The sequence below is a fragment of the Cyanistes caeruleus genome, chromosome 1 (genome assembly GCF_971803275.1).
Source record: "Cyanistes caeruleus chromosome 1, bCyaCae1.hap1.1, whole genome shotgun sequence".
Lineage (NCBI taxonomy): Eukaryota > Metazoa > Chordata > Aves > Passeriformes > Paridae > Cyanistes > Cyanistes caeruleus.
Window position 1 is genome coordinate 55351347 of NC_141701.1, and position 12447 is coordinate 55363793.

A 12447-nucleotide genomic window follows, 5' to 3' on the forward strand; every position below is an offset into this window, starting at 1 on the left:
AAGAATGGTTTCTATGCCAACTATCTGTCTCTCAAGTAACTCCTGTGTATAGTTCAGGAACTAGGAAAGGACTATTCTAAACACACAGTTTTGAAATAGTGTTTATATAGACTAAGAGACTTCAAATTTATGGATTGTACCAGCTGTCCAGTTCCCAAAAAACTGGGTGAGAAGTCATCTTTTCTTTTCTAGGAATATAGCTTTTTTGTGGTCTTTCACTTAAAACCGAATACACTTACTGTGCTTTTGAAGGCAGACAGAATCAGGTCTTGCTACCAATACTTTCTGAAAGATAACAATGGCTTCCATATTCAAAACAAACAAGAACAGTGGGATTTTAAAATTTTAAATACATACACTTGACTGCATTACAAAGTTTTGTCATATCAGAAGTGATGAAATAATATAGAAGAAAAAAGAGGATAACAGAAACGTATTATTTTACTAACAATAGTTTTATTTTATGCAAGATGTTTCAGAAAATTTTGTTTAGACAGTGTATACACTGAAATTGCTCAGACACAGATATATACTTAAATGTAAGACCATACACATTTAAATCCAAATTCATCCTACTTCATCTGATGCCTGTCAGTGGGCATCTAAATTAAGGGTTTCACCACTCCTGGCTTTTGAGTATTTAAAAAGATAGCAGCAATGTCTGATTTACCTTTGAGGCCAACACTCATTTTCCATTGATTCTAGGGTGACAAGACTCCTTATTTAGGTGTGAAAGTTAAATTACTTAATGTGACATAAATTAATTCAGGTCATGTTCTTAAAACTCCCCAATACCTTTCTCAGTAACGGCAGTAAACAAAGTATTGAATTTATACCACCATAAATGAAGACGCTTTCAGAAATTATTCTGTGTGAATGAGATCAGACTGTCTTTGTTCTCCTCCATCACATATAACTCTCAGCACATTGCCTGCTCAAAAGATGTATAGTTTAATTTAAAACAGCATCATTTCAGCATCTTGAAACAGCACTTTCCCATTATTAAGTATTTTTTGAGACAGCGTGAGATTATCCATTCACATCCTTTACGAGAATAGTGTTGATCACATACCAGCAAATGTCTCCTCACGAAACAAAAGTCCTGACATTTGAAAACGGTGCTTTGCAGATTATTCTGAGTATGTTTGTTTCTATACCTCCTTTTATGGGCTTATAAATTTAAATTAAATTAATTTAAAAAACAGGTAGTTTTGATTACAGAGCAATTTACATTTTTTAAATTATTAAAATACATTTCCTTTTGTCATCAAATATCAGGTAGAAAAATCCTTAATGATCATTCGAGGTAAACCGCTTCCTGTCATTTTTTCTGTTTTGGAATATTCAGGCTAACTAGTTGATAATTTTATGATAGTCGATGGCAGTATTTAATGGCACAACATTCACTGAGGTCACCAAGACATCATGTCACCTATGCTCCAGTTCTGAACAGCTCACACTTTATAGATTTGATCCATAACTCATAGTCCATATTTCACACTGAGATATGGTATTTGAGACTGTAAGTCTCCAGACAGACTCTTCACTTGGAAAACAGCCCATTCATGAGATTAAATCATGAGATTTAAGCAAAACAGGTTTTAGTCTGAACCAAATCTAGAAAGGAGCACAGAAGAAGGAATGAAAGCTTATGCTGCCCTGCCCAGAGAAATGTTAAGATCCAGTACTTATCCTCTAGAAGAAAATTTATATGTAAATAAAAAGAAATAATTTTGATAAATTACTAAGTCACCTAAACAAGTATCACAGCTTCTAATTACAAAATATTCTAACATATGGAACCCAACATATGGACTACTTGCAAAAGGGATAATTTTTGTAACTTACAGAAATATTGATAACATGTTTTCATCCTTTATCTTGAACTGTGCACTTCAAATGTTTTCAGGAAATGCAGTATTATATTCCAGTTAATATATGTTTATGTTCACCAAATAAATAGTGTCTCTAATATTAGTAATTGACTGTAGGATGGACAGGAGTTTGCTACCAGTTATACCATTATGTTTCAACAGCAAATTAAACCATTTTTACAGTTTAAAAAAATTCTGATCCATGACTGAGGCTTTACAAATCAGTTAACAATAACTTCAAAAAATCTGAAAAGCAATTTTTGTTTAAATTGCATTCTAGCATTAACAGAGTAGTATTACACTGTCAAATGAATTTTTCCATAAATTTTACATACTTGAGGATCTTGTACAGAAATTAAACTCTGGATCTGGCAAATTAACTGTTCAAACATAAATCTGATGAGGACTGCATGCCAGCTGTGTGCAAAATGGTTGAAGGAACCAATCTGACCACGATACTGAGGATCATATCCACGGACATTGCTCTTGGAAAAAGCCTACTGGGAGCAAGAGAGGCATTTAGATGTGCTCAGAGACTATAGATTTATCCTATTTGATAGAACTCTGAATGCCAAGAGCTATGTGCGTCTCCCCAAGGCAAATGTCACTTACTTACAAAGTAAATAACTGAAATGTTTTCCTTGGTATTTCTTTTTCTTATGTTTCCAAATATGATTTGGAGATAAGTATTTAAATAAAGCCTGCCTTTTTAAAAAATACATCAGAATCTTAGCTGTGTCATAAGTGGACAGTTCAAATTACAATATAGTACAAATAATTAACATTTAACAGGGGGCGAAAAAGGAAGAAAAATCAAGATGAAGTACTGAGACTAGTTTTCATGAGTGCATTTCTGAAAGTGTCAATGAAAGTGTCAGAATACTTTTCAATAAAGTGTACCTAAACAGACATGCTTATCAAAAAATTCAAACAATTCTCAAAGTTCACCGACAAAACATTAAACATTACTATATGGTGAAAGGGGAAGTTAATGTTCGTGTCTATATAGTGGCCATGCTTCTTCTGAATTCTAGTAACAGAAGAGAATTTTAAGAATAACTGTATACCCACAAAATCTTGCCTTCAGCTGCCCTAAAACATCTGACAGAGAAAAGCCTTTTTTATTTGTTCTGATTCTAGACTGTAAATCCTGGAAACAGAAAGCAAATGCTGAAATTTATTCTGTCAAGTACAAACTGTACTTTCTTTTAACATACAATCAAAAATGGCTCAAGAGAGGAATCAATTTGAGAGAATGATGCTTGGAAACAAAAGTTTCACTAAAATGTCAACGTATATTAACTTGTTTAATATTTCCTTTAACATGGCACTCCACCTAGCCAAGGGTGAAATACCAGTTTGAAGGGGAAAATACAGCTACTGCTAGTAAATGACAGGTAATTTACTGCGAGTGAGACCACAAATTATCAGTATCTTTATCATGGTAGAGGCCTGTTTTGCCATACTAATGACTGTCTGAGAAAGAAGTACTTTCATCTAGGTTGTAATGAGGTATCTCAAGGATATGAAATGTACATATGAGAGGAACAAAACAGCTGGGTAAGACAGGGACATAATGGTAAGATTGGAAGAAAAAAAAACTCCTTTATATTACAATTCATCAAGGTTATCTGTAATCTCTATGAAGAAACTCACTGCACTTTTGACATTGCCCAACGCTTACCACCCAAATAAATAACAATTACACACATATTTCAATATAATAAGCTCTGATTCCAGCTCCCACAAACCAACTGAAGCATATTTCAACACAATTCCACTTGTAATAAAAAACAGATGGCAAAGGAAATAGATGTCTCTTTGTGATCTGATATACACATCTGCAGCCATTTACAATATGCATGCATTTCCAGAGAATGCTGAGCAAGTTAAATGAGGAAATGGGATTTTTTTTTTTTTTTCTTAATGGGCATGCGCAGACAAGTGTGACTCAAGAAGAAAATAAGCTGTGACAAAGATGCAACTATCCTATCAGGCCTAGCTGTTTTCAAACAAGTATCACATCACAGCATCATGTTAAAGAAACACCAATCATGATAAAAATCAGACAACTTTGTAAAATGTTTGTTGCAGGGAAACATCACTCAAATGTGAGGTGGCTGAGGGTCAGGTGATTTTCAGATCTCTCCCCTCTCTGACAGAAGACCTGAGGTTAGCAATGGCTGTCCATCAGAAATTCATTATACAGACAAGCAAAACATCCCACGGCAACACAGGGCTAGAGATTTATTTGAGGTCTTCTAAATCTCAGATTGCATTTTATGCAGACATCAACAATAATGCATCACATAGTTGCACCGGTCCCAGGGAAACTATGCACAAAAATCAGCAGAGAAATGTGTTACAACAAAGAAGGATGGAAGAGTCTCACTCAAAAGGAGAAAATCCTTCCAGAACCTCTAAGACAAGAGGTATAGATTAAAACCATTTAAGAAGTCAGTATGTTAACAACCTTCAAAATTAGGTTATGTTGAGGCAGGTCAAAACTACACAAATTTAACTGCTCATTTGAGGGACCTTGCTAGTTTCTTAGATTTCATCCCATTTCTTCTTCTCCAGCTAATTTACTCCAGGCTCACAAAGGGTACCACATTGTCAGGAATGGAGAATTAAGACTTCTCTTTTGTCAAACATCAAACCCCAATTTAAGTACCACATCTCTGACATGCAGGAACGACATCCTAGAATGAGATTTAATATCCAAGTCCATTCCAGTCCTGGGCCTGTCTGCTCAAATTGTAAATAAGAAACTAGATTTACTCAAATGTTCTGTTTTCTCCCACTAAGGGGATGCTGAACAGCCTTAAATCTCAGCTTATGTTTATTTTGCACCACTATAGTGACCAGTGAGACACTGACAGACTGCACCAGTAAACTTGTCCAAGGGGGCCAATAACCACCACTGGGAACAGGATCAGTTTGACAAGTATAATTTCATATAAACCATCATACAATCATCAGACGGTAAATACTTTCTGGAACTAACCATCTGGGCTGGAGTCAAACTGGTGAGCTGGAGGTGAAAAGCTCTCTGTTCTACTACTAAACCCCTGAGCTATAGAGGCCCCAGCTGGTACTCCTGCAAAGGTTTTTTGTTTTTGTTTTTTTTCCAAAAGGCCGCAAAAGTAGTTACAATACCTTTTTAAAGAAAAACAAATCAAAACAAACAAAAAAAACCCCATCCACAGTTTCAGGAACAGTTACATTTTTCTTAAAATAATCTCTCTGAAAGTAGCAGACTGTACACATTTTATAAGAATAAACAAACTTATCTAATATTCATCCACAAATTGGGAGTCAGAGATTATTAGTGCAAATTTCTGCTGACCAGCAGCATTTATCCTATAAACTTTGGGTATCCTAAGTGGTCCATCAGTGAACAACAGATATCTTCAATCTGTCTAATCTCTTCATGGGGCATGTTTTGTTTCCAGGCATGAATGCTACTTGGTGAAATTTCCCCTTCATAAGGAAGATAGAAAAGACTGGTGGAGGTGGCAAATAATATTTGGTTTAAGCTAGCAGGAGGAAGAGGAATACCAAGAAAGGCAAAAATTGCTTCAGCTGTCTTCTGAGGAAAGCTCACAATATCTTCAAATTTGACCAGCTGATAATTTGTTGGCAGCAAGTCCCTGTTTATTCTCATTGCTGCTGCTGTGTTTGCTAGCCATAAATAAGATAACACAGAAATAGCATTTGACTTAGAATTTGAAATTTCTTTCCTTAGTGATTCAAACTCAGAGGCATAGCCTTCATTCAAACTACATTTTTCTTTACCATTCTCCCCTTTAAACATTGCAGCCAAGCGTTGTGGAATATTTCTCAAGGAGTAAAGGCTTGGCTTATTTTTGTACAACATTGAATAGACCCATGCCCGTGGGTCCCTCACTACATATAATGCTCTCATTGATGGTCCTAAGATTTCCTGAAAGAAGGGAAGCTTTAATGTCCAGCTCCCACTGCTTAAACTAAGAACAGGTCGTGCATTAGGATAATAGACGAGATGTCTTCTCAGTTCCCTAATATATTCAGCATCTTTTTCTTGACTCCCTCTTGCCCTGATTCTTTGTTCTAACAGGGATTCTCTCTTTTTGGACCTTTTCTTTTTGTCTTTGCTTAATGCAGAATGCTGAGCAATTTTACTTCTGCTAGCTTCATATAAATGAATGTTTTGTAAATGCAACTTTGTGTCTCGAACTAGAGACTGAAGCCACCCTTGGATAAGACGAAAATTACCACTCTTAACATCAGAAACCTTCCATTCACATGGATCTACAAAGGAATCAATTTCAAATTCAGTCTCGGGAATTTCAAGATAGGGTGTAGGTATCCTGATGTATAAAAAGTCACTGGTATTGAAAAAAACCTGTTTTAGAATTTCTGCACCAGAGGTGGGAAGTGATGTAATGATAACATCTGGCAAAACAACAGGGTTTCCTTCTAATTGTTTGGCTTTATTGCCCTTATCACGTTCTAGCCTTGCCATGTCACTGCTCCACTTTGAACAGATGGGCTGAGTACACATGCTCCACACATCCACCAATTCAATAAGCCACAGAGTGACAACCAGTATCAGGATCCAACGCAACATTTTACCGAAGGATATGTAAAACCGCCACTGAAAAGCCAGTATGACCAAACTGACACCCAAAATTAACCCTGCAATTATGTTCACTTTGAATCCAAATGGGAAAACTACCCTATTATTTTTCACATCTTTTTTCACAGATTCAGTACCAAGACCAAACTTGGTCACTTTATTTTCATGAACTACTTTAGCAAAACCACCAAATCCCAAGTAATCAAACCTTGCCTTTAAATTCTGATATTCAGTCACAACAGAGATGGTATTTTCAGTGTTGTTGACACTGAGCGAAATCTGAAATCCAGATTTTGCATTATCCATGAGTCTACAGTTAGAAACATTGACATACGGACCATAGAAAAGGTAAACAATCCTTGTAAGCGTGTTTTTCATTGGAAAGGTAACATTTACAAACTGAGTCCATCGCTTTTTGAATTCAGCAGCTTGTTCAGCCTCCTGTATCCTAGCAACAGGACTACTCCCACGATGATCAAACCAAAACATCTTGTAGTGGGCATCCCACACATCCATCATAGCTCCATTGTACTTGTTCTTAAACTTATAGGGTATGTATTTAAAGTCAATGTCAAGATTATGAAAAAAGGCACTGACTGAATTAACAGGGGAGTCTTCCTCCTTCTCGATATGGTCAACTACTAACAATGTCTGAGAATTTAACAGCAGCAAAATGCGATACACACTTTTCAGTTTCATTGCTGATGTGTAAGCAGATACTGCCTCACCACTCACAAACATCATGTCACCAGCCTGGGAAGCTGTTATAATTTCTCCAGTTGAGTCTCCAACCTCATCACCAATCCACTTCAGCCACTGCGCACATTCACCAAGCTGTCCTTCCCAAGGCTGGTTGCACTGGCTTGTAGGAGATGGAGCAAACACCAAGACATTGTTCAGATGGCTGAGTTTAGGTCCATAAAGAGCCTCAGATACAAACACCTGTCCATTGGGAGCAAAAGTGAAGGAGTTCTGATCGGGATGTTCATGCCCTGGATTGAAACTTCTCCACCCGTCAATCCACCTATAGGGCTGAAAGTGAACGATATCATAGACAGCACGTCCACCGAGTTTCCCAGACTTGAAGGATACAAAGGTGTTTGCCTGGCTGTTTGGCAATCCAGCCCCATAAGTAACAACTCCCCAGTTAGGAAATACATGCATTTTAGCAGTACCATAGTCAGGAGGTGGCTGAGGAGTGATTTCAGCAGCATACCATATAAATTCAGTATGTAACGTGCTCCACCTCTGTGCAGTGGATGGAACCATTGGCCCATCCTTGGGTCTGTGTTTTCTGATTTGCTGTGCCAGCCAGTTACCAGCTCCATTCTTCATTATGAACTTATCCAAGAAAACCAGTTGGCTCTCAGGACCATAAAACCAGTTGTAATTAGAATCTGCAACACCCACAGTCCTCTGGAAGCCTGGCAATAGGGTGGCATAGTAAAACCAAAAGTGCATTTTCAGCCAGTTGTTCTCCAAGTTGTTAATACCGAAGTGGCGCTGGGCCAGGAAAACATACTGGGTTACTGATTTGGCTGTATAACTCCCGTAAGCTACCCCCTCATCCAGAGACCCATCTACAATATGATTGAGCAGAAACATTGTTTTCTCCATCACATCAACAACAGTGTGCTTCCAAATATTCGCCTGAGATCCTTTGTCCACTCCAGCAACTAAAGCCCCAATAAGCAAAGCAAGCATATTGGTTGCTTGGTGATTATGGAGAATTTGCTTTCCCCAGGAACGAACCTTGGAGTACTCATACATCTCCTCGCTTACAGACCATATCTTCTCCAGGTATTTCTGCCTTCTCTCATCTTCCAGTGAATTATACAAGAAGTCAAAAGCAGTGGCAAATCCTGTCAGGGAATGACCAAGTGGCACTTCATCTCCAGGTGCATTCTCAACCAACCAGTTTTTGTAACCAGCCATTCTATCCATATATTCTAGGGCAAAATCAAATGCAGCTTTATCTTCAGGGCACAGCAAACAGTAGAATGCTAGAGGTGGCAGGTTGTTTCCATAAATCTCATTCCACTTGGCCGCAAAATCAATATGTTTGGGTGGAGGTAGGTAGTACAAAGGGTTGGACAGCATAACCATCACCGCACTTCTGATGGCTCTGAAGAGATGCAAATGGCTTGTACGAGCCTTCTGCCTCAGCGCCTGAACATCCTGAGCATCAAAATACAAGCTTGGATGAAGAACTGTTCTTTTCAGCTTCTGCTCAGCAGTATGACCTTCAAGCTGCTGTTTTTCATACTGATCTACATTTTCTATGAAAGTCACCCAATCAGAGTAATTGCTTACAGATTCTTCCAAAGTGAAGACATCAAACACCATTAATGCTAGAAACAGAGTATGCCCCGTGAACATCAGAGCCATGATCCATTAGGCAGCTCCTCTTCCCCAGACATACATTTCCTTCACAAAACAATGTTCAGATATCAAACTTTCATCCAGTTTGTTAAAAAAAATAATTATCTTAAGGCATATTTTTATGAGAAAAGACTTATTGTATACTGTGCAGTACAACAAAGGCTCAGACTACTTGTAATCTGAGATACAACATTGAAATGACAAGGCTCTTGAAAAGTTAAATCTCAGGTGCCTTGTCTGTTCACACTTTTCTCAAGTACAACACTACAAGCATAAATACTAAAATGAGGGAAAAAGTAAAATCTCTAAGATATGCATATAAAGCACAGGTAGACTGCACAGTAACAGACTGATACACTCTCTCCTGGTAACTTGAAAAGCATGATCTGAAAAGGGAATTGGAGTCATATATTTGCTTTTTTAAAAAGCTTTCAATCAGGCCAAATTCCACTTTTAGAGCTGATGAAAACTCCACTGGTAACAAAATTATGTAATTTATTCAAAACAATGTTATATTTGATAAAATAAAGAATATACAACACTTGGAAAATAGACTCCAAAATTGAAGTTATTGTCTTCAGTCTTCACCTCTTCTCAATTTCCTTACACATTCTTTCCATCTTTCTCTTTTGGGATTCATTGAGGGATGGGAAGGAAAACAATAATTTAAAAAAATCAACATAGATCCTCCATTAGATTCTTTTGACGACTCTGCAGTGCATTTAACCCCTATTCCTCTCTGTTTGTGAAAGATGCATCTGAATTAAGAGTCATACATATTTTCAAGTCTTTTTTAATCTTTTCTTCAGCTAGTGATGCCCAAATTTGGCCTTGATGATTCAAAAAATCCTGCTCCTTCCATTATGATGCAAAAGAGAAACATGTGGAAGAGGCAGAAAGCCAATACTTTCTTCTAAGAAGAGCAGTTTCAGATTTCCTTTCACTTTGCCTGTAGGTTCTTCCTGTGGAAACAGAAACAAAAGTTCTCTGAAGCTGTGCAGATGTCAGAACATAGTTAAAGTACTTCGGTTAACAAAGTGACACTAAGTTTATAGAAAAGATGAGTTAACTCACGTTTTCTTTAAAGGAATTAAAAAAATAAAAGAAGGTGCATTTTCAAATTTCCACAAAATTTACCCTTGGCAGAAGAGCAACTCAGATTGGCTCCTCAAGCCCGCTGTATTTCACCATTACAGCGTGAACATGAGGTCTCAGGAAATATTTTCCAGTTACGCTTCCAGGAGCTACTCATGGAAATAAACCTGACACACGCCACCGAAATTCAATTCGGCTCGAATTAAAACGAAAGCAGACAGGTATTTACACCGCGGGCGAAAGGGCGGCGGGGAGCAGCAGCGCCGGCAGCCGGGACGGGCGCGGGGCCCCGGGCCGCGCCGCCCTCACCGAGCCCGGCAGAGGGCGCCCGCCGCCGCCGCGCCCCTGCCCGCAACGGGGCCGCACAACTTGGACAAGTTTCGGCGAGGACTCGGGGCCGCCGCCCCCGGAGCCCACCGCCCCCGAGCCCAGCCCCGTCTTACCGCCGTGGCTCCGCGCCGGCTCCCGCGGGGATGCGTCTCTCTGCCCCGGCCGGCGCGGCCCGGGGAGCGGGGCCAGCCCCGGCCGGGGGCTGCGGGTGGCGGCAGCCGCGCCGGCCCCGCTCGGCTGGGCCGGGCTGCGCCGGGCTCCGGCCTCTTCCGCTCTGCCGCTACTTTTCCACCCGGGCTGGCAGCAACTTCTGGATCCTGCCCTCCGCCGGCGGCTCCCAGGAGTTGATGGAGAGAGATGCGGCGGCGAGCGCCCGGCGACGGGCGCGGGCAGCCAGGCAAACTCGCAGGGATGTCGCTCCGGAGGGGCGGGGAGGAAAGGAAGGAGGGAGGGAAGGAGGGACGGAGGGAGGCGGGGAGGCGGTGGGGGGGGGGGGGTTGGCAAAGCCGCCCCCGGCGGAACGGGGATGTGCCGATCGTCCGCGCCGAGCTCGGCGGCGGGCGGGCTGCCGGTCCCGCCGCTGCTGCCGGTGGCTCTTGTTCCCTGCGGCTGCTCCCGGCGCCCAGCTCAGCCCCGCTGCCGGCCGCAGATGCCACCGCCGCCCCTGCGCCTGGGCTGCCGGCGGAGCGGAGCGGGGCTCGGCGGGAGCGCCCGGGGGCAGGGCCGGGGCCGGAGCGGGGGGGGCCGCGCCTGGCGGCGGGGGGAGGCGAGAGACCGCGGCCACCCTGTGCAGCGGGTCCCGGCGCGGGCAGCGGGGAGCTCAGGAGGTACGAGGGCACTCGTGGAAGAAAAGCTGCCGCGGTGGGTCACCCCCGTGGCCGGGCGAGAGCCGCCGGACCGGCCCCCGCAGCTCCCGGCCGGGGCAGTGTCAGGGACGGTGTGGCGGCCCGGAGACCGGCGGGCTCGGCAGGGCAGGGCTGGGCTGGGCTGGGCGTCAGGAGGCGCCGCTCCTCTGGGTGACAACTTTGTGAGAGAGGAATAACCACCTGGCAGTGCCCGTGTCTCGGGGACCACGGGGATGCGCAGCATCCGCTTTTGTTCGTAGCTGTCACACTTCTTTATAACTGCGTTCCTGCCCTGGCACTTCTTTTTATGCCATGCTTTAAAATGGTTCTCATTCAGCTTTAGCTGAAGGCTTGTGAAGTAAAATACAAAGGCGTCATGAGGAGTAAAATCCTCTGCTGCTCATCTCGGTCACGGTTAGTGGTGCACTCAAGGGCCAGCAGCAAATACTGGCCTGTCCCCCTGGTGCTGTGGTCTGCCCACAAAATCCAGGAGGTTCTCTAAACCTGATTCACTCAGGGTTTGAATCAGTTTGGGTTGGCGGTGATGCCATTCAGAGCCTGATTTTGTGACCTGATGTTTGTGAACAAGACGTCCTTCAGTACTAGAGTGCAGGAAATAAAAGGGTGTGAGATTTTGGGTGTGTTACCACTCACTGTGTTTATAGTACTTCAAAGGATGTGGGTTTTAATAATCTCAATAAGCGTAACTTTTTCCAAAGAATAGTCTATATTCTATTTTTTATTTGCCCCCATACCTAGAAAATGCAGTTGCATATTTAAATATTGCTTAAGCTACTTAATGTTTAACTACCTTGAAATGAATATATGAATGTATAAAAGCCATGCATTATGGATACTGATTCTGTTTCTTTGTGCTACAGAGTGCACCTTCGAAGGATTAAATTATTAAATTATGCACATTTACATTAGTGATGAACTGTGCCTGGAACCATCCTGATCTCTTAGATGTGCCCTATAGACTTGGCTTAAAAGGGAAAAATACTGATTATTGCCTGGATCACCCAATCAGAAGAAATTTGCATAATGAACAAAGATCAGCACATAATTCCCTGACCTTGAATCTTTTACAGTTGTGCCTTTTTATGCTGCCAGGGAAGGTATTCCAGGAGGATAGGAAAAGGAAATGTAAAGCAACAATAGAGGCCACATTCCCCTTTAAGTCTGTAGAAACTGAGTGGAATACACTACAAATGAAAACCTCCCAAGTCTTTCCTTCTATTCTCATTGAACCCATTACATTTTTTTCCCAAGGCTGGCCCATTTTGAACATATTAAAGTC

The 12447-nt window shown here is 41.5% G+C and overlaps 1 protein-coding gene across 1 annotated transcript; it reads right to left on the reverse strand.

Moving 5' to 3' along the window:
- Nucleotides 1–436: 436 nt before the first annotated feature.
- On the reverse strand, nucleotides 437–10731 carry DSEL (dermatan sulfate epimerase like). Its single transcript, XM_086893706.1, has 2 exons — nucleotides 10416–10731; nucleotides 437–9839 (listed from the first exon to the last, which is right to left on the reverse strand). The coding sequence occupies exon 2, from the start codon at nucleotides 8881–8883 to the stop codon at nucleotides 5233–5235; it is 3651 nt and encodes a 1216-aa protein (XP_086749832.1). The 5' UTR covers nucleotides 8884–9839; nucleotides 10416–10731; the 3' UTR covers nucleotides 437–5232.
- Between the last annotated feature and the right edge of the window lie 1716 nt (nucleotides 10732–12447).